Genomic DNA, 23,214 nt, shown 5'->3' with positions numbered 1-23,214 from the left:
ACATCTGTTAAATATGGACCAATAACATCTGTTAAATATGGACCAATAACATCTGTTAAATATGGACCAATAACATCTGTTAAATATGGACCAATAACATCTGTTAAATATGTGTATGGACCAATAACATCTGTTAAAGTGTATGGACCAATAACATCTGTTAAATGTGTATGGACCAATAACATCTGTTAAATATGATGTATGGACCAATAACATCTGTTAAATATGGACCAATAACATCTGTTAAATATGGACCAATAACATCTGTTAAAATTATGGACCAATAACATCTGTTAAAATATGGACCAATAACATCTGTTAAATATTTATGGACCAATAACATCTGTTAAAGTATGGACCAATAACATCTGTTAAATGGATGGACCAATAACATCTGTTAAATATGGACCAATAACATCTGTTAAATATGGACCAATAACATCTGTAAAATATGGTATGGACCAATAACATCTGTTAAATATGGACCAATAACATCTGTTAAATATGGACCAATAACATCTGTTAAATATGGACCAATAACATCTGTTAAATATATGGACCAATAACATCTGTTAAATATGTGTATGGACCAATAACATCTGTTAAAAGTATGGACCAATAACATCTGTTAAATATGTGGACCAATAACATCTGTTAAATATGTGTATGGACCAATAACATCTGTTAAATATGGACCAATAACATCTGTTAAGTGTATGGACCAATAACATCTGTTAAATATGTGGACCAATAACATCTGTTAAATATGGACCAATAACATCTGTTAAATATGGACCAATATCTGTTAAATATGGACCAATAACATCTGTTAAATGTATGGACCAATAACATCTGTTAAATATGGACCAATAACATCTGTTAAATATGTGTATGGACCAATAACATCTGTTAAATATGGACCAATAACATCTGTTAAATATGGACCAATAACATCTGTTAAATATGTGTATGGACCAATAACATCTGTTAAATATGTGGACCAATAACATCTGTTAAATATGTATGGACCAATAACATCTGTTAAATATGTGTATGGACCAATAACATCTGTTAAATATGGACCAATAACATCTGTTAAATATGGACCAATAACATCTGTTAAAATTTATGGACCAATAACATCTGTTAAATATGGACCAATAACATCTGTTAAATATGGACCAATAACATCTGTTAAATATGTGTATGGACCAATAACATCTGTTAAATATGTGTATGGACCAATAACATCTGTTAAATATGTGTTGGACCAATAACATCTGTTAAATATGTGTATGGACCAATAACATCTGTTAAATATGGACCAATAACATCTGTTAAATATGGACCAATAACATCTGTTAAATATGGACCAATAACATCTGTTAAATTATGGACCAATAACATCTGTTAAATATGTGTGACCAATAACATCTGTTAAATATGGACCAATAACATCTGTTAAATATGTGTATGGACCAATAACATCTGTTAAATTATGGACCAATAACATCTGTTAAATATGGACCAATAACATCTGTTAAATATGTGTATGGACCAATAACATCTGTTAAATATGGACCAATAACATCTGTTAAATATGGACCAATAACATCTGTTAAATATGGACCAATAACATCTGTTAAATATGGACCAATAACATCTGTTAAAATATGGACCAATAACATCTGTTAAATATGGACCAATAACATCTGTTAAATATTATGGACCAATAACATCTGTTAAATATTTAGGACCAATAACATCTGTTAAATATGGACCAATAACATCTGTTAAATATGGACCAATAACATCTGTTAAAATATGGACCAGTAACATCTGTTAAATATGGACCAATAACATCTGTAATAATATGGACCAATACATCTGTTAAATATGGACCAATAACATCTGTTAAATATGGACCAATGACATCTGTTAAATATGGACCAATAACATCTGTTAAATATGGACCAATAACATCTGTTAAATATGGACCAATAACATCTGTTAAATATGGACCAATAACATCTGTTAAAATTATGGACCAATAACATCTGTTAAATATGGACCAATAACATCTGTTAAAAATTATGGACCAATAACATCTGTTAAAATGGTATGGACCAATAACATCTGTTAAATATGGACCAATAACATCTGTTAAATATGGACCAATAACATCTGTTAAAAGTATGGACCAATAACATCTGTTAAATATGTGTGGACCAATAACATCTGTTAAATATGTGTATGGACCAATAACATCTGTTAAATATGTGTATGGACCAATAACATCTGTTAAATATGGTATGGACCAATAACATCTGTTAAATAGCCAACATGTTAAATGGACCAATAACATCTGTTAAATATGTGTATGGACCAATAACATCTGTTAAATATGTGACCAATAACATCTGTTAAATATGGACCAATAACATCTGTTAAAATGTATATGGACCAATAACATCTGTTAAATATGGACCAATAACATCTGTTAAATATGGACCAATAACATCTGTTAAATTATGGACCAATAACATCTGTTAAATATGTGTATGGACCAATAACATCTGTTAAAATATGGACCAATAACATCTGTTAAATATGGACCAATAACATCTGTTAAATATGTGGACCAATAACATCTGTTAAATAGTATGGACCAATAACATCTGTTAAATATGGACCAATAACATCTGTTAAATATGTGTATGGACCAATAACATCTGTTAAATATGTGTATGGACCAATAACATCTGTTAAATATGTGTATGGACCAATAACATCTGTTAAATATGTGTATGGACCAATAACATCTGTTAAATATGTGTATGGACCAATAACATCTGTTAAATATGGACCAATAACAACTGTTAAATATGGACCAATAACATCTGTTAAATATGTGTATGGACCAATAACATCTGTTAAATATGGTTAATGACCAATAACATCTGTTAAATATGGACCAATAACATCTGTTAAATGTGTATGGACCAATAACATCTGTTAAATATGTGACCAATAACATCTGTTAAATATGGACCAATAACATCTGTTAAATATGTGTATGGACCAATAACATCTGTTAAATATGTGACCAATAACATCTGTTAAATATGGACCAATAACATCTGTTAAATATGGACCAATAACATCTGTTAAATATGGACCAATAACATCTGTTAAATATGTGTATGGACCAATAACATCTGTTAAATATGGACCAATAACATCTGTTAAATATGTGTATGGACCAATAACATCTGTTAAATATGTGTATGGACCAATAACATCTGTTAAATATGGACCAATAACATCTGTTAAATATTTGACCAATAACATCTGTTAAATATGATCTGAATATGACCAATGACATCTGTTAAATATATGACCAATATCATCTGTTAAATATGGACCAATAACATCTGTTAAATATGGACCAATAACATCTGTTAAATATGGACCAATAACATCTGTTAAATATGGACCAATAACATCTGTTAAATATGGACCAATAACATCTGTTAAATATGTGTATGGACCAATAACATCTGTTAAAATATATGGACCAATAACATCTGTTAAATATGTGTATGGACCAATAACATCTGTTAAATATTGTATGGACAAATAACATCTGTTAAATATGTGTATGGACCAATAACATCTGTTAAATATGTATATGGACCAATAACATCTGTTAAATATGTGTATGGACCAATAACATCTGTTAAATATGTGTATGGACAAATAACGTCTGTTAAATATGTGTATGGACCAATAACATCTGTTAAATATGGACCAATAACATCTGTTAAATATGGACCAATAACATCTGTTAAATATGGTCCAATAACATCTGTTAAATATGGACCAATAACATCTGTTAAATATGTGTATGGACCAATAACATCTGTTAAATATGTGTTGGACCAAATATTGAAATAATATCTTTAAAATGACCAATAACATCTGTTAAATATGGACCAATAACATCTGTTAAATATGGACCAATAACATCTGTTAAATATGTGTATGGACCAATAACATCTGTAAAATATGGACCAATAACATCTGTAAAATATGGACCAATAACATCTGTAAAATATGGACCAATAACATCTGTTAAATATGTGTATGGACCAATAACATCTGTTAAATATGTGACCAATAACATCTGTTAAATATGGACCAATAACATCTGTTAAATATGTGTATGGACCAATAAAATCTGTTAAATATGGACCAATAACATCTGATAAATATGGACCAATAACATCTGATAAATATGGACCAATAACATCTGTTAAATATGTGTATGGACCAATAACATCTGTTAAATATGTGTATGGACCAATAACATCTGTTAAATATGTGTATGGACCAATAACATCTGTTAAATATGTGTATGGACCAATAACATCTGTTAAATATGTGTATGGACCAATAACATCTGTTAAATATGGACCAATAACATCTGTTAAATATGTGTATGGACCAATAACATCTGTTAAATATGGACCAATAACATCTGTTAAATATGGACCAATAACATCTGTTAAATATGGACCAATAACATCTGTTAAATATGTGTATGGACCAATAACATCTGTAAAATATGGACCAATAACATCTGTTAAATATGTGTATGGACCAATAACATCTGTTAAATATGGACCAATAACATCTGTTAAATATGGACCAATAACATCTGTTAAATATGTGTATGGACCAATAACATCTGTTAAATTAATATGGACCAATAACATCTGTTAAAGTATGGACCAATAACATCTGTTAAATATGTGTATGGACCAATAACATCTGTTAAAATGTATATGTGACCAATAACATCTGTTAAATATGGACCAATAACATCTGTTAAATATGTGTATGGACCAATAAAATCTGTTAAATATGGACCAATAACATCTGCTAAATATGGACCAATAACATCTGATAAATATGGACCAATAACATATGTTAAATATGTGTATGGACCAATAACATCTGTTAAATATGTGTATGGACCAATAACATCTGTTAAATATGTGTATGGACCAATAACATCTGTTAAATATGTGTATGGACCAATAACATCTGTTAAAATATGGACCAATAACATCTGTTAAATATGTGTATGGACCAATAACATCTGTTAAATATGGACCAATAACATCTGTTAAATATGTGTATGGACCAATAACATCTGTTAAAATATGGACCAATAACATCTGTAAAATATGTTATGGACCAATAACATCTGTTAAATATGTGTATGGACCAATAACATCTGTTAAATATGTGACCAATAACATCTGTTAAATATGGACCAATAACATCTGTTAAATATGGACCAATAGAATGTGTTAAATATGGACCAATAGAATGTGTTAAATATGGACCAATAGAATGTGTGTTCGTTATGATGCCATCTGCTCCGGTGTGAATAAGATGATAAAAATCACCTGCCTTGAAATTTACAACACCTATAAAACACACACACACACACACACACACACACACACACACACACACACACACACACACACACACACACACACACACACACACACACACACACTTAGGTAACACTAATAAACGACTTATTTTACGCTATAGTGTCCACACCTTTTTTTTCACATTCAGCCTCTCTGCTGTTTTCTACCTTTAATCTGCTGATCTAATCGTTTTCTCTCTGTTTCTTTGTAAAATCAACACATTTTTTTTTTATTCCCCAAGTTCCCTCCGTCTTTCTCTCCTCCCTCATCCCTCTCTTTCTTCTCCGTTATCTTTGAAAGAGTGCTTTAGCCCTCTGGCCTGCTTTCCCAAAATCATCTGAAGACTATCCATCTCTCCTGTCTCTCTCTCCTCTATCTCTCCTGTCTCTCTCTCCTCTATCTCTCCTGTCTCTCTCTCCTCTATCTATCCTGTCTCTCTCTCATCCATCTTCTTCTCTCCTGCTCTCCCTCTCTCATCCATCTCTCATCTATCTTCTCTCCTGCTCTCCTGCTCTCCCCCTCTCATCCATCTTCTTCTCTCCTGCTCTCCCATCCATCTCTGCTGTCTCTTTCTTCTTCTCTCCTGCTCTCCCTCTCTCATCCATCTCTCCTGTCTCTCTCTAATCTATCTTCTCTCTCCCTGTCTACCCCCCCCTCGCTGACAGTTTGCCATGCCGACCTCGGTGGTTACCGTGGTGAAAGCCAATGACCATGAATTTATTAATCGTCAGGAAACACACACACAAGCTGTCCATCATTACATTCAGACGTTAGATTAAAGCTACTGTTTCAGAAGTGGTTGTACAGTTCAAAACTCTATCGTACTACACCCTCCCAGGATTCACACACACACACACACACACACACACACACACACACACACACACACACACACACACACACACACACACACACACACACACACACACACACACGATTGTCCCTAAAGTATAACTGGCTGTTTCTATCACTGAAACCAGAATCATGTTTCTTTATGAATTAAATATGAATATTGAATATGACATAGAAGCAGAATGACTATAAACACGTGAACACACACAGACAACAGACATCACTAACGTCCAATGGTGTAAAGTACTTTAGTAAAAATACTTTAAAGTACTACTAAAGTCGTATTTTTGGGGGGGGTATCTGTACTTTACTATTTATATTTTTGTTACTGTTTCTTCACTACATTCCTAAATTAAATAATGTACTTTTTACTCCGTACATTTTCCCTGACACCCAAAAGTACTGGTTACATTTTGAATGTTTAGCAGGACAGGAAACTGGCCCAATTCACACACTTATCAAGAGAACATCCCTGGTCATCCCTACTGCCTCTGATCTGGAGGACTCGCTAAACAGAGAACATCGCTGGTCATCCCTACTGCCTCTGATCTGGAGGACTCACTAAACAGAGAACATCCCTGGTCATCCCTACTGCCTCTGATCTGGAGGACTCACTAAACAGAGAACATCCCTGGTCATCCCTACTGCCTCTGATCTGGAGGACTCACTAAACAGAGAACATCCCTGGTCATCCCTACTGCCTCTGATCTGGAGGACTCACTAAACAGAGAACATCCCTGGTCATCCCTACTGCCTCTGATCTGGTGGACTCACTAAACAGAGAACATCCCTGGTCATCCCTACTGCCTCTGATCTGGAGGACTCACTAAACAGAGAACATCCCTGGTCATCCCTACTGTCTCTGATCTGGAGGACTCACTAAACAGAGAACATCCCTGGTCATCCCTACTGCCTCTGATCTGGAGGACTCACTAAACACACATGCTTCTTTTGTAAATGGTGTTGCAGTGTACCCCTGGCTTTTCATTAATAAATACATATAAAAAAACAAGCAAATGGTGCTATACGGTTAGCTTAAAATTAGGAATTGTAAATGATTTATACATTTACTTTTGATACTTAAGTATATTTTAGCAATTACATTTACTTATGTATATTTAAGTATTTTTAAAACCAAATATGACTATTGGGTACTTTTTAAACACCACTGCTAGTTTCTCCAGGGTTAAAGGTCATTTCAATTCAGGAAGTACACTGAAATTACAAATCTCTTCAATTAGGAATATTTGGAATTGGTTTTACTCTCTGAATTGACACAGAATTGACCCCAAGCCTTTGTTACTTCTACACCAAGTAATGGGGAGGAGGACAGGAAGGACAGATTCACTGACGTTGGACTGGAGATATTTACATTTTAGTCATTTAGCAGATGCTCTTATCCAGAGCGACTTACAGTAGTGAATGCATACATTTCATGCATTTATTTTTTTTTATTATTTTTGTACTGGCCCTCCGTGGGACTCGAACCCACACACCATGCTGGTGTTGCGAACACCATGCTCTACCAACTGAGCCACAAGGGAAGCTCTTTAATGCACATTTCCAGCCAGTCTACTAAGTGCAGTGTATGTGTGTGTGTGTGTGTGTGTGTGCAGTCAGTCCCCAAGTCATTTAGCAGTTTGATGAGCCTAGGCACCAAAATAGTAAAAGAACAAGTGATCGCAATAAACGAATAAAACAATCTGCAGATGAAGTCATAAAATAGTCTCTCTCTCTCTCTCTCTCTCTCTCTCTCTCTCTAGAATTTAGGTTAGTAACTGCCAATCTGATGTTCAAAAGTTCTTATCGGTTTTAAGAAATGATAGAGGATACATTTCATTAAATAAAGTAAAAATAAACTCTCTTTCAGTAAGGCGCCATCTTGGTCATTGGAGGACCTACTTATGGAGTTCTTCCTGGTTCTCTTCTTCTCTGTCCCCCTCTTCTCTTCCCTGTCCTTCTCTTCTCTGTCCCCCTCTTCTCTTCCCTGTCCTTCTCTTCTCTGTCCCCCTCTTCTCTTCTCTGTCCTTCTCTTCTCTGTCCCCCTCTTCTCTTCCTGTCCTTCTCTTCTCTGTCCCCCTCTTCTCTTCCCTGTCCTTCTCTTCTCTGTCCCCCTCTTCTCTTCCATGTCCTTCTCTTCTCTGTCCCCCTCTTCTCTTCTCTGTCCTTCTCTTCTCTGTCCCCCTCTTCTCTTCTCTGTCCTTCTCTTCTCTGTCCCCCTCTTCTCTTCTCTGTCCTTCTCTTCTCTGTCCCCCTCTTCTCTTCCCTGTCCTTCTCTTCTCTGTCCCCCTCTTCTCTTCTCTGTCCTTCTCTTCTCTGTCCCCCTCTTCTCTTCCCTGTCCTTCTCTTCTCTGTCCCTCTCGTCTTTTCCCTGTCTCCCTTTTCTCTCCCCTGTCCTTCTCTTCTCTGTCCCCCTCTTCTCTTCCCTGTCCTTCTCTTCCCTGTCCCCCTCTTCTCTGTCCCCCTCTTCTCTTCCCTGTCCTTCTCTTCCCTGTCCCCCTCTTCTCTTCCCTGTACTTCTCTTCTCTGTCCCCCTCTTCTCTTCTCTGTCCTTTTTCCGTCCCCCTCTTCTCTGTCCCCCTCTTCTCTTCCCTGTCCTTCTCTTCTCTGTCCCCCTCTTCTCTTCCCTGTCCTTCTCTTCTCTGTCCCCCTCTTCTCTTCCCTGTCCTTCTCTTCTCTGTTCCTCTCTTATCTTCTCTTCCACCCCCCTCTGCTTCTCACTTCTTAACTAATGCCAGAATGTGACTCCCGGGGTGAGCGTGGGAGCTAGTTAATGTTAACTATTATTCAGGAACACGACATGACGTGATCAGTGTGTGTTCCCTGAGTACCTACGTGCGTAAAACGGTGACATTACCGCGACTGAACAGAAAGAGAGTGTTCATTTTCTTCATTATTTCCACGTAAACAGAATAAATTAAATGAGGTCCTAAAATGTGTAACGGATTGCAACCCAAATGGCCGATAGGGCTCTGGTCAAAAGTAGTGCACTATGTAGGGAATATAGAATGCCATTTGGGACTACACTAAATTATGTAAATAAGCGTTGCCGAGTAAAATACCGAACTAATCTACGCTGGATATGTGGCGACAGACACCTAATCACGTGGTGCGTCACTAATTTGATTATTAGAATAAACCACACTTATTTTATTTTGTCTTTTTTTTTAGGGAGAAGATCAGCTTTAATATAGCAGATAGATTGTAGCTTACATCAATAAAGTTGTCTGCATCATTTCCATTTCCCCCATATATTATTTTGAGGGGGGGGAAATATATATATATACACACTACTGTTCAAAAGTTTGGGGGTCACTTAGAAATGTCCTTGTTATTTTTTTGAAAGAAAAGCACTTTTTTTTTGTCCATTAAAATAACATCAAATTGATCAGAAATACAGTGTAGACATTGTTAATGTTGTAAATGACTATTGTAGCTGGAAACGGCTGATTTTTTATGGAATATCTACATAGGCGAACAGAGGCCCATTATCAGCAACCATCACTCCTGTGTTCCAATGGCACGTTGTGTTAGCTAATCCAAGTTTATCATTTTAAAAGGATAATTGATCATTAGATTATGTTAGCACAGCTGAAAACTTTTGTTCTCATTAAAGAAGCAATAAAACTAGCCTTCTTTAGACTAGTTGAGTATCTGGAGCATCAGCATTTGTGGGTTCGAATACAGGCTCAAAATGGCCAGAAACAAATACATTTCTTCTGAAACTCGTCAGTCTATTCTTGTTCTGAGAAATGAAGACTATTCCATGAGAGAAATAGCCAAGAAACTGAAGATCTCATACAACGCTGTGTGATACTCCCTTCACAGAACAGCGCAAACTGGCTCTAACCAGAATAGAAAGAGGAGTGGGAGGCTCCGGTGCACAACTGAGCAAGAGGACAAGTACATTAGAGTGTCTAGTTGGAGAAACAAACGCCTCACAAGTCCTCAACTGGCAGCTTCATTAAATAGTACCCGCAAAACACCAGTCTCAACGGCAACAGTGAAGAGGCGACTCTGGGATGCTGGCCTTCTAGGCAGAGTTGCAAAGAAAAAGCCATATCTCAGACTGGCCAATAAAAAGAAAAGATTAAGATGGGCAAAAGAACACAGACACTGGACAGAGGAACTCTGCCTAGAAGGCCAGCATCCCGGAGTCGCCTCTTCACTGTTGACGTTGAGACTGGACAGAGGAACTCTGCCTAGAAGGCCAGGATCCAGGAGTCGCCTCTTCGCTGTTGACGTTGAGACTGGACAGAGGAACTCTGCCTAGAAGGCCAGGATCCCGGAGTCGCCTCTTCACTGTTGACGTTGAGACTGGACAGAGGAACTCTGCCTAGAAGGCCGGCATCCAGGAGTCGCCTCTTCGCTGTTGACGTTGAGACTGGACAGAGGAACTCTGCCTAGAAGGCCGGCATCCCGGAGTCGCCTCTTCACTGGTTGAGACTGGACAGAGGAACTCTGCCTAGAAGGCCAGCATCCAGGAGTCGCCTCTTCACCCCGATCCAGCCATTATAATTTTTTTCCTTTTTTTTTTTTAGGGGGTTGATCAGCTTTACTATTGCAGATGGATTGTACCTTCCTCAATGTAATTGTCTGCATCATTTCCAATCCCCCCATATATTTTTCAGGCAAATATATACAGTACCAATCAAACGTTTGGACACACCTACTCATTACAAGGTTTGTCTTTAGTTGTACTATTTTCTACATTGTGGAATAATAGTGAAGACATCAAAATTATGAAATAACACACATGGAATCATGTAGTAACTAAAAAAAGTGTTCAGCATATCAAAATATATTTTAGATTCTTCAAAGTAGCCACCTGATGCCTTGAGTTTGAGTTTATTTTATTTTTACAGGGACAGTGCACATTAATCAACGTTTCAGTAAAAGTGCCGGTTTTAGCCAGCCGGCTAATTTTCAACCACAGAACTATACAGTCACCTCTCATGGCAGACCTTGTGGATCTGCTGCCATATGTTTGGGTTTTCTGTTTAACTAAAGTACTAAGTGGAGGGGGAGCCAGGCCATTTAGGATCTGGAATACAAGACATGTGTCGGTGTATTGCACAAGATTTTCCCAACTCAGGAGCTCATGCTTTCTGAGGATGTAACAGTGATGATGGCTATTGGGCTTCCTATCAAGCACTTTGAGAGCCTGTTTGTAGACAGACTGAATAGGTTTTAATGTTGTACAGCAAGCTTGGGCCCAACTAGTCAAGCAGTATGTTAAGTGGGGAAGTATCATAGATTTGAAGTACAGTTTTGCTACCTCTGTAGTCAAACAATTTCGAATAAATCGGAAATTAGCTAGGTTGAATTTGGTTATTTGAGTTACATTTTTCACCTGCTTTTTAAAAGAGAGGTTGGAATCAAGTGTGATGCCAAGGTAGTTAAAATCAGATACCACCTGGAGCTTCTCCCCTGACACATAGACATCTGGCTCAGTAGCATCTGTTGCCCTCTTTGTGAAGAACATAAAGACAGTTTTTTCCACATTGAGATGCAAACACGAGTCACTGAGCCACTTTGTAACCTGGACCATTACAGTAGTGAGTTCTTGTGCAGCTTGTTGTTTGCTCTTTGCATGCACATATATCACTGTATCATCTGCATACATTTGAACTTCAGACCCAGTGCAGACGGAAGGCAGATCATTAATGTACAGGCTGAAAAGGAGGGGCCCCAGTATTGACCCTTGGGGCACGCCCACATCATAGCTAAGAGTGGGCGACAGCTCATTGCTCACTCTCGGCATTCTCTCAACCAGCTTCACCCGGAATGCTTTTCCAACATATAAATTTATCTTTTTTTTAAATATATTTTTCTTTATTACTTTCTAATCCTACCTCCCCTCCCCTAATTGGAGTAAACTATAGCACAACAATGCTTTGGCTTCTACTTCCAGTTTATACATACTATGTACATTTTATGGACACAGTATATTTTACAATAGTTATATTTAGTTTGGTTATACTCCTTCCTCTAACCTCAACCCCTCCCATCTATTTCTTCCACAAAGGTTCTGACCCTATATATGTTTTACATTAGTTATCTTGTTGTTATTAATCCCACCCTTCAGCTCCATTCAACCCCTCCCATCTATCTCTTAACACCATCCATTTGGGATTTCTATTTTCCATATATTTTTCCAACTGTGCTGTGATGTTTCACAAAAAGATTGTAAATTAAAAATAAACATGTTTTCTAAAAGTATTATTGTATTATTGATCGATTGACTATGACTTTTGACTTCCGTCAATGATACCAAGCTGTCCAGGCCCTGAGGCAGCAAAGCAGCCCCAAACCATGATGCTCCCTCCACCATACTTTACAGTTGGGATGAGGTTTTGATGTTGGTGTGCTGTGCCTTTTTTTCTCCACATAGTGTTGTGTGATCCTTCCAAAAAACTCAAATGTAGTTTCATCTGTCCAAAGAATATTTTGCCAGTAGCGCTGTGGAACATCCAGGTGCACTTTTGTGAACTTCAGACATGCAGCAATGGTTTTTATTGGACAGCAGTGGCTTCTTCCGTGGTGTCCTCCCATGAACACCATTCTTGTTTAGTGTTTTACGTATCGTAGACTCGTCAACAGAGATGTTAGCATCTTCCAGAGATTTCTGTAAGTCTTTAGCTGACACTCTAGGATTCTTCTTAACCTCATTGAGCATTCTGCTCTGTGCTCTTGAAGTCATTTTTGCAGGATGGCCACTCCTAGGGAGAGTAGCAACAGTGCTGAACTTTCTCCATTTATAGACTATTAGTCTTACCGTGGACTGATGAACATCAAGGCTTTTAGAGATACTTTTGTAACCCTTTCCAGCTTTATGCAAGTCAACAATTCTAGTTAGCTAGCTAACTATCTAGCTAGGTGTCATCATCTAAAATAACCCTAATTTACAAGACAGTCCTTATTTGATTAATGGTGGTCGGACCCATCTATGTGAAGCTAGCCACAATAAGGATTAGCCACAATAGTGGACTTTGCGGTTAGCCTTCAAAATAAAAGTATGGCATAATTCTACTATTTGTATTCATTTGCATCACTCTCAATGACAAACTTCTATTTTGAAGGAAAACCACAAATTCCACTATTGTGGCTAATCCTTATTGTGGCTAGCTTCACAACACATAACCCGGTCCGGTCGAGCCTCATTAGCCAGATGAAGCTAGCTGGCTGCTTATAACGTTAGCTTTAGGCAACAGGGTTAAGTAGCTGGCTAGCTATTTACACTGCTCAAAAAAATAAATGGAACACTTAAACAACACAATGTAACTCCAAGTCAATCACACTTCTGTGAAATCAAACTGTCCACTTAGGAAGCAACACTGATTGACAATACATTTCACATGCTGTTGTGCAAATGGAATAGACAACAGGTGGAAATTATAGGCAATTAGCAAGACACCCCCAATAAAGGAGTGGTTCTGCAGGTGGGGACCACAGACCACTTCTCAGTTCCTAAGCTTCCTGGCTGATATTTTGGTCACTTTTGAATGCTGGCGGTGCTTTCACTCTAGTGGTAGCATGAGACGGAGTCTACAACCCACACAAGTGGCTCAGGTAGTGCAGCTCATCCAGGATGGCACATCAATGCGAGCTGTGGCAAGAAGGTTTGCTGTGTCTGTCAGCGTAGTGTCCAGAGCATGGAGGCGCTACCAGGAGACAGGCCAGTACATCAGGAGACGTGGAGGAGGCCGTAGGAGGGCAACAACCCAGCAGCAGGACCGCTACCTCCGCCTTTCTGCAAGGAGGAGCAGGAGAAGCACTGCCAGAGCCCTGCTAAATGACCTCCAGCAGGCCACAAATGTGCATGTGTCTGCTCAAACGGTCAGAAACAGACTCCATGAGGGTGGTATGAGGGCCCGACGTCCACAGGTGGGGGTTGTGCTTACAGCCCAACACCGTGCAGGATGTTTGGCATTTGCCAGAGAACACCAAGATTGGCAAATTCGCCACTGGCGCCCTGTGCTCTTCACAGATGAAAGCAGGTTCACACTGAGCACGTGACAGACGTGACAGAGTCTGGAGACGCCGTGGAGAACGTTCTGCTGCCTGCAACATCCTCCAGCATGACCGGTTTGGCGGTGGGTCAGTCATGGTGTGGGGTGGCATTTCTTTGGGGGGCCGCACAGCCCTCCATGTGCTCGCCAGAGGTAGCCTGACTGCCATTAGGTACCGAGATGAGATCCTCAGACCCCTTGTGAGACCATATGCTGGTGCGGTTGGCCCTGGGTTCCTCCTAATGCAAGACAATGCAAGACCTCATGTGGCTGGAGTGTGTCAGCAGTTCCTGCAAGAGGAAGGCATTGATGCTATGGACTGGCCCGCCCGTTCCCCAGACCTGAATCCAATTGAGCACATCTGGGACATCATGTCTCGCTCCATCCACCAACGCCACGTTGCACCACAGACTGTCCAGGAGTTGGCGGATGCTTTAGTCCAGGTCTGAGAGGAGATCCCTCAGGAGACCATCCGCCACCTCATCAGGAGCATGCCCAGGCATTGTAGGGAGGGCATACAGGCACGTGGAGGCCACACACACTACTGAGCCTCATTTTGACTTGTTTTAAGGACATTACATCAACGTTGGATCAGCCTGTAGTGTGGTTTTCCACTTTAATTTTGAGTGTGACTCCAAATCCAGACCTCCATGGGTTGATAAATTGGATATCCATTGATTATTTTTGTGTGATTTTGTTGTCAGCACATTCAACTATGTAAAGAAAAAAGTATTTAATAAGATTATTTCATTCATTCAGATCTAGGATGTGTTATTTTAGTGTTCCCTTTATTTTTGTTGAGCAGTATATTTTCATGAACTGAAGTTCAATTTCAATAGGTGAACAACAAGTGGCAACCTAGCTAATACTTACAAGGATTCCTAAATCATTGCTAAGAATAATGAAAATGACTGCAGGTTCTACTGGTCGTTGTTTTCAGGCTGGTTGTATTGGTGCTAGCTAGGTACCAGGCTAAAGCTAACTACCCCAGAAGTTGCGGTCCAACAAATTATGCTTTATTTCGAGCGCAGTGTTGTAAACACATCGTTCGTGGCCGGTGTTTGCTTGTTTGCTGACTTTTTTTGTACAGCTTTGACAGCGCTACTGTATCTTTTTTGACACGCAAAGACCCAAACGGCGTTCCATAGTATGTATGTTGTGAAGATAATAGCAGTGACGCTACTACTGTGTAACTCCTGTAGGGCAACATCTGAAAAATAGCGCACTTGGTAGTGTTAACCGGTGCTCGACCAGTCGGCGAAAGCCAACATCACCCACGACAGAGAACGGTTGATTGTCAAGGGCAATGAATTCCATTATCTTGGCTTTAATGGATTTAGCCTTTGAGTTGTCTCGCAGAAAATTGTCTGACTCTTTCAAATGACTACACGAGCCACACAGCAGACATTGTGGGCTAGTTTAGGAATTTCCGTGGCATCATTACGTCATGTACCCATGTTAAAGGGTATGCACGACAGCTTTGACATCGGTTTTGTACTTCGGGGCGTTAAACTAGACATCGGCCGGTATCAGCTAAAAATGCCAACATCGGTATTGGGCTGATTCCAATATGTTCACCGATATATCGTGCATCCCTAATAATAATGTACATTGAAAAATTGAACAACAATAAGATCATTAGAACCAAGGAATCAATTTACATTTGAGTCATTTAGCAGATGCTCTTATCCAGAACGACTTACAGTAGTGAATACATACATTTCATACGTTTTTTTTCTCCGTACTGGTCCCCCGTGGGAATCGAACCCACAACCCTTGCGTTGCAAACACCATGCTCTACCAACTGAGCCACACGGGACCCATCAAAAATATTTTCCCTAAAAATTGAACAACAATAACACGATGCGAACCGAGGAATCAATCTAGAAAGACAACAATAACACGATGCGAACCAAGGAATCAATCTGGAAAGACAACAATAACACGATGCGAACCAAGGAATCAATCTGGAAAGACAACACAATAACACGATGCGAACCAAGGAATCAATCTGGAAAGACAACAATAACACGATGCGAACCAAGGAATCAATCTGGAAAGACAACAATAACACGATGCGAACCAAGGAATCAATCTGGAAAGACAACAATAACACGATGCGAACCAAGGAATCAATCTGGAAAGACAACACAATAACACGATGCGAACCAAGGAATCAATCTGGAAAGACAACAATAACACGATGCGAACCAAGGAATCAATCTGGAAAGACAACACAATAACACGATGCGAACCAAGGAATCAATCTGGAAAGACAACAATAACACGATGCGAACCAAGGAATCAATCTGGAAAGACAACACAATAACACGATGCAAACCAAGGAATCAATCTGGAAAGACAACACAATAACACGATGCGAACCGAGGAATCAATCTGGAAAGACAACAATAACACGATGCGAACCAAGGAATCAATCTGGAAAGACAACAATAACACGATGCGAACCAAGGAATCAATCTGGAAAGACAACAATAACACGATGCGAACCAAGGAATCAATCTGGAAAGACAACAATAACACGATGCGAACCAAGGAATCAATCTGGAAAGACAACAATAACACGATGCGAACCAAGGAATCAATCTGGAAAGACAACAATAACACGATGCAAACCAAGGAATCAATCTAGAAAGACAACACAATAACACGATGCGAACCAAGGAATCAATCTGGAAAGACAACACAATAACACGATGCGAACCGAGGGATCAATCTAGAAAGACAACAATAACACGATGCGAACCAAGGAATCAATCTGGAAAGACAACAATAACACGATGCGAACCAAGGAATCAATCTGGAAAGACAACAATAACACGATGCGAACCGAGGGATCAATCTAGAAAGACAACACAATAACACGATGCGAACCAAGGAATCAATCTGGAAAGACAACAATAACACGATGCGAACCAAGGAATCAATCTGGAAAGACAACAATAACACGATGCGAACCAAGGAATCAATCTGGAAAGACAACAATAACACGATGCGAACCAAGGAATCAATCTGGAAAGACAACACAATAACACGATGCGAACCAAGGAATCAATCTGGAAAGACAACAATAACACGATGCGAACCAAGGAATCAATCTGGAAAGACAACAATAACACGATGCGAACCAAGGAATCAATCTGGAAAGACAACAATAACATGATGCAAACCAAGGAATCAATCTGGAAAGACAACAATAACACGATGCGAACCAAGGAATCAATCTAGAAAGACAACAATAACACGATGCAAACCAAGGAATCAATCTGGAAAGACAACACAATAACACGATGCGAACCAAGGAATCAATCTGGAAAGACAACAATAACACGATGCGAACCAAGGAATCAATCTGGAAAGACAACACAATAACACGATGCGAACCAAGGAATCAATCTGGAAAGACAACAATAACACGATGCGAACCAAGGAATCAATCTGGAAAGACAACAATAACACGATGCGAACCAAGGAATCAATCTGGAAAGACAACACAATAACACGATGCGAACCAAGGAATCAATCTGGAAAGACAACACAATAACACGATGCGAACCAAGGAATCAATCTGGGGCTTTCTTCAAAAGCAGAAAAATAACAAAATATATAGGAGATGAGAGAAGAGAAGAGACAGGCATGACAAAACTGTCAATTTCATTGTGGCCTGTGGAATCCACGCGCTGCAGCACAATGGCCCTCGACTGTGTTTCTACTTGTCCGATCAAATGATTAACTAAAACTGACAAATCCATTCCTCTGTGTGTGTGTGTGTGTGTGTGTGTGTGTATGACACTGTATAGACCCGTCCTGGTAAAAACAAGTGGAGAATTATGACTGTCATGGCTTCAACTAAAAAGTTTATTGTTAGATAAACTTTAACAGTGTCAAATAAACGTTTATGTATGCAAAACATCGCGTTCAAGATGGAACTAAATAGCATGCAGCAGTTTAAAGAGGCACTGTGCAGAAATCTCTCCGTCATTTCCTGGTTGCTAACGTTCTAATAGTTTGCCTAATTCCAGTCAGTTTATGTGACAAAACAAGCAAATTTAGTGTAAAGAACCATTGTACCATCTAAACCGCTGTGAAATATATTTTCCCTAACTATAAATATAGTATTTTAAGCTGTTTGAAGCTGGTGTACAAAACCAAAACTAAACTTTAAAAAAATTTTTTTTAAAAGTCACGCATTGAAATAGCGCATATAGAACAGATCTAACGCTTCTTAGACTTGCTTTCAATGAGAATGACACATCTATAACACACAGTTCTATGTGAATTTGGTCAGGTCGCCCCTAAATGGTACATATTGTAGAAGTTAGTTCTTTATTTAGGATAAAAACAAAGTTCAGGCTAAAGATAAAGTACTATGTTTCAGTTTGTTTACATAACCACTTGTGTCAACATTTAATGCTCAGTTTTCAGTGTGTGTGTGTGTGTGTGTGTGTGTGTGTGTGTGTGTGTGTGTGTGTGTGTGTGTGTGTGTGTGTGTTTTTGTGTGTGTGTGTATGTTTTTGTGTGTGTGTGTGTATGTGTGTATGTTTTTGTGTGTGTGTGTGTGTGTGTGTGTGTGTGTGTGTGTGTGTGTGTGTGTGTGTGTGTGTGTGTGTGTGTGTGTGTGTGTGTGTGTGTGTTTTGTTGAATTTTGCCTTGGTCAAACACCTGAAACAGCTTTTTCCTGCAATCTAGACCCATTATCATGATGCTTCATTCTATGTCAAAAAAAATGTATTTTTTTTTTGTCTGCATTATCTAAGCATTACCTCTTGAGCTGTCTGTATTCTCCTGACTGGTGGTTCTTTAGTTCAAATAAAATACATTTGCTTCTGTGCATCTCTGCTAAAATCTAGGTAAAAGATTGAAAGGAATGTGAGTATTAGTACGTTTAGTTATTGCTGTCACGCCCTGACCTTTTATATCTCTATTTTGGTTGGTCAGGGCGTGAGCATTCTATGTCCTTTTTTCTATGTTTTTGTATTTCTTTGTTTTGGCCTGGTATGGCTCTCAATCAGGGACAGCTGTACATCGTTGTCGCTGATTGGGAGCCATACTTAGGCAGCCTGTTTTCCTTTGGGGTCTTGTGGGTGAATATTTTCTGTTTAGTCATTTGTTACCTGACAGAACTGTTTGGCTGTTCGTCTTTTGTTTAGTTGTAAAGCGTTGTCATTTTCCATTAAATTTCATGATGAGCACTAACCACGCCGCGCCTTGGTCTACTCCATTCAACAGCCGTTACAATTGCTTGTTTGTCTAAAGTCTACTAACCTTGCCAGCAGGAATGCCAAGAGTGTGTAAAGCTGTCATCAATGCAAAAGGTGGCTACTTTAAAGAATCTCAAATATAAAATATATATATTTTGATTTAAATTTGTTAAAACATTTTTTTTGGTTACTACATGACTCCATATGTGTTATTTCATAGTTTTGATGTCTTCACTTATTATTCTACAATGTAGAAAATAGTCCAAAAAAATAAAGAAAGAAAAAACATTGAATGAGTAGGTGTGACCAAACTTTTGACGTCAATAAATATATATTTTTTTATATATTTCATTTTAACAGGACGAATCTGCCCCTGTGGCCATGATGTCTCCGATCCAATACAACCACCCATTGTAGCTGCTCTAAGATGGCAACTCAACACAAAGGGACATGTATGGGACATGTATGGGACATGTGACAACTGAATCTCAACAAGGAAACAGTTGGTGGTTGTATTTGCTTCACGTTTATTGGAAAAGTATGGATTTCAGCAAATATAGAAAGGCACGCAACTACAGAGAGGGGACAAACATAGCTACAAGGTAAGCGTTTCATAATAAAAAATAAAAAAATTAATTTTAAAGTAGTGACCTTAGGCAAATCAATGTAGTTGGAGTTGAATTCCACAGACCCTGGCCTCTGCTCCACAGTTTATCAGAGACTGACTTCTCCATGGAGTAGAGTATAATCAGCTAATTCTGGCATAAAAAAAAGTACTCAATTGTCATACTTGAGTAAAAGTAAAAAGATACCTTAATAGAAAATGATTCAAGTAAAAGTCATCCAGTAAAATACTACATGAGTAAAAGACTAAAAGTATTTGGTTTTAAATATACTTAAGTATCAGAAGTAAAAGTATAAATCATTTCAAATTCCTTATATTAAGCAAACCAGATTGCAAAATGTTGAAATGTATTTTTATTTAAGGATAGCCTGGGGCACACTCCAACACTCAGAGATAATTTACTAATGAAGCATTTGTGTTTAGTGAGTCTGTCAGATCAGATGCAGTAGAGGTGACCAGATCAGAGATGTTCTCTTGATAACTGTGTAAATTGGACCATTTTCCTGTCCTGCTAAGCATTCAACATGTAACGAGTACTTTTGGGTGTCAGGGAAAATGTATGGAGTAAAAAGTACATTATTTTATTTAGGAATGTAGTGAAGTAACAGTAAAAGTTGTCAGAAATATAAATAGTAAAGTACAGATACACCCCCCCAAAAAAAATAACGACTTAAGTAACGTTAGTAATTTACACCCACTGATATTGAACACATGGTCGCATGCCATTTACTAATAGTTTACTACGATAATCGAAGATACAAATGTAGAAAGAAATGTAAACATAAGATATAAAACTTAGTCCAACAGCCTAATGTAGAAAGAAATGTAAATATAAGATATAAAACTTAGTCCAACAGCCTAATGTAGAAAGATATGTAAACATAAGATATAAAACGTAGTTCAACAGCCTAATGTAGAAAGATATGTAAACATAAGATATAAAACTTAGTTCAACAGCCTAATGTAGAAAGAAATATAAATATAAGATATAAAACTTAGTTCAACAGCCTAATGTAGAAAGAAATGTAAATATAAGATATAAAACTTAGTTCAACAGCCTAATGTAGAAAGAAATGTAAATATAAGATATAAAACTTAGTTCAACAGCCTAATGTAGAAAGAAATATAAAACTTAGTTCAACAGCCTAATGTAGAAAGAAATATAAAACTTAGTTCAACAGCCTAATGTAGAAAGAAATGGAAATATAAGATATAAAACTTACCTCGCAATGGTGCAATCAGCGTAGAGCGCCTCGAAGTCTCGCCGGGAGATGAGCTTACAGCGGTTCACTCCCGGTTGGATCGCACCGAGCCCCCTCAGGACCCGGACCTGCGACACAGTACACACAACCGGACAAATATCCAGGCGTTTCAGCTTGGTGTAAACGGTATGAAGCCCGCCGACGAGATGTTTTAGAAAGAGGTCAAAAACTTGGGGTAGACAAATCAAGTCGTCCTGTCCTCCGACGCTGAAAGAGGCGACTTTTACTCCGTGTACATCCACCATTCTACACTCACTGGTTGTTGTGGTTGTAGTGGTGGAAATTCCTCGATCTCCAAAAACCGCTGTGTTGGTGAATCCCAAGCCACCGGATGGGACTCCTGAGCCGGGTAGGAAGGGGTTGAGGAGTCCGGTGGTGGAGAGCCGTGGGGAGGGGGAGTCTGGATGAGGGCTGGTGGTTGTGGCGGTGTAGATAGGGTCGGAGCGGAATATTCCCAAGGAGGAAGGTGCTCCTGGGCCGGGTGAGAGGACAGGAGGGGTCGCCGAGACAGCCATAGTGGTGGACATGGTCACTTTCACTTGTTTCTCTCTCTCTCACTGGCGCTTATTTGTGCTCTACCCTGTCTCCTCACAATGTCTCCTCACCCTCTCTGTCTGTAACTTGTGGTCTTCTCTCTCTCCGTTTCCCACGCTCTACCCTGGTCGTCACTAGTTACCACAACACCCGCCTACCCGACCAATCAATGCGCCAGACAGCGCAGCTTCTGATGTCATTGGTCCAATCACATTGTATTAGTCACCTGCGCCGAATACAACAGGTAAAGCGCTTACCGTGAAGCACTTACCGTGTAGAGTTTACTGTGTAGAGTTTACCGTGAAGAGCTTTACGGTGAAGCGCTTACCGTGAAGAGCTTACCGCGAAGAGCTTACCGTGTAGAGCTTACCGTGTAGAGTTTACCGTGTAGAGTTTACCGTGTAGAGCTTACCGTTTAGAGTTTACCGTGTAGAGCTTACCGTGAAGAGCTTACCTACAAGCCCTTAACCAACAATGTAGCTTTAAAGAAAATAGAAAATATTTACAAAATAAACTAAAATAAAAAATGAAGAAAAATGTTTAAAAAAAAAGGTAACACAATAAAATAACAATAATGAGGCGATATACAGAGGGTACCGGTACCGACTCAATGTGCATGGTACCTTTTTGTGTTGAAGGTTCCCGAACCAGATAAAAATTAAAAAAACAGATAAAAGAACAACTTACTGCACAAAGGGGACTGTGAATAAACACAGCCATTTTATAAATATTGTATTGTAATTTTACCTGTACTATGTACCAGTCCAAACTTTTGACTGGTACTGTGTTAGACACAGGAGGTTGGTGGCACCTTAAATAGGGAGGATGGGCTCGTGCTAATGACTGGAGCGGAATTAGTGGAATGGTCTCAAACACATGGTTTCCATGGTTTCCATGGTGTTTGACGCCATTACGTTCGCTCTGTTCCAGCCAGTATTATGAGCCGTCCTCCCCTCAACAGCCTCCTGTGATATTAGATCTAGGTATTGTGTTTATGTACTGATATGTAGGCTATGTGTGACATTTTTTAAAGGTATGTATTTCAGTCCTTGTCTAATAATGATCTGTACCATGTATTATGTCATGTTTCATGTGGACCCCGGGAAGAGTAGCTGATGCTTTTACAGCGGTTAATGGGGATCCTAATAAAATACCAAAACACCAATCAGATGAGGGAGTGTCATGACAGTCACAAAG

General features: G+C 38.8%; 1 protein-coding gene across 4 annotated transcripts in view; it reads right to left on the bottom strand.

Annotated features, from left to right (window-relative positions):
- LOC106592087 (dachshund homolog 2) overlaps positions 1 to 22,113 on the bottom strand; it is a 139,587-nt gene extending 117,474 nt beyond the window's left edge. For all 4 annotated transcript variants that reach the window (XR_006770554.1, XM_045721440.1, XM_045721438.1 and 1 more), the window contains exon 1: positions 21,445 to 22,113. Coding sequence is in view for 3 of the 4 variants with exons in the window: in XM_045721440.1 (XP_045577396.1) it covers positions 21,445 to 22,010 (566 nt within the window). In the remaining variant the exon portion in view is untranslated. The remainder of the gene's footprint in view (positions 1 to 21,444) is intronic.
- Positions 22,114 to 23,214: the final 1,101 nt, after the last annotated feature.

This window comes from Salmo salar, chromosome ssa07 (assembly GCF_905237065.1).
Source record: "Salmo salar chromosome ssa07, Ssal_v3.1, whole genome shotgun sequence".
Lineage (NCBI taxonomy): Eukaryota > Metazoa > Chordata > Actinopteri > Salmoniformes > Salmonidae > Salmo > Salmo salar.
Note: the sequence above shows the minus strand (reverse complement) of the source record. Positions and strands in the feature narration are given on the sequence as shown.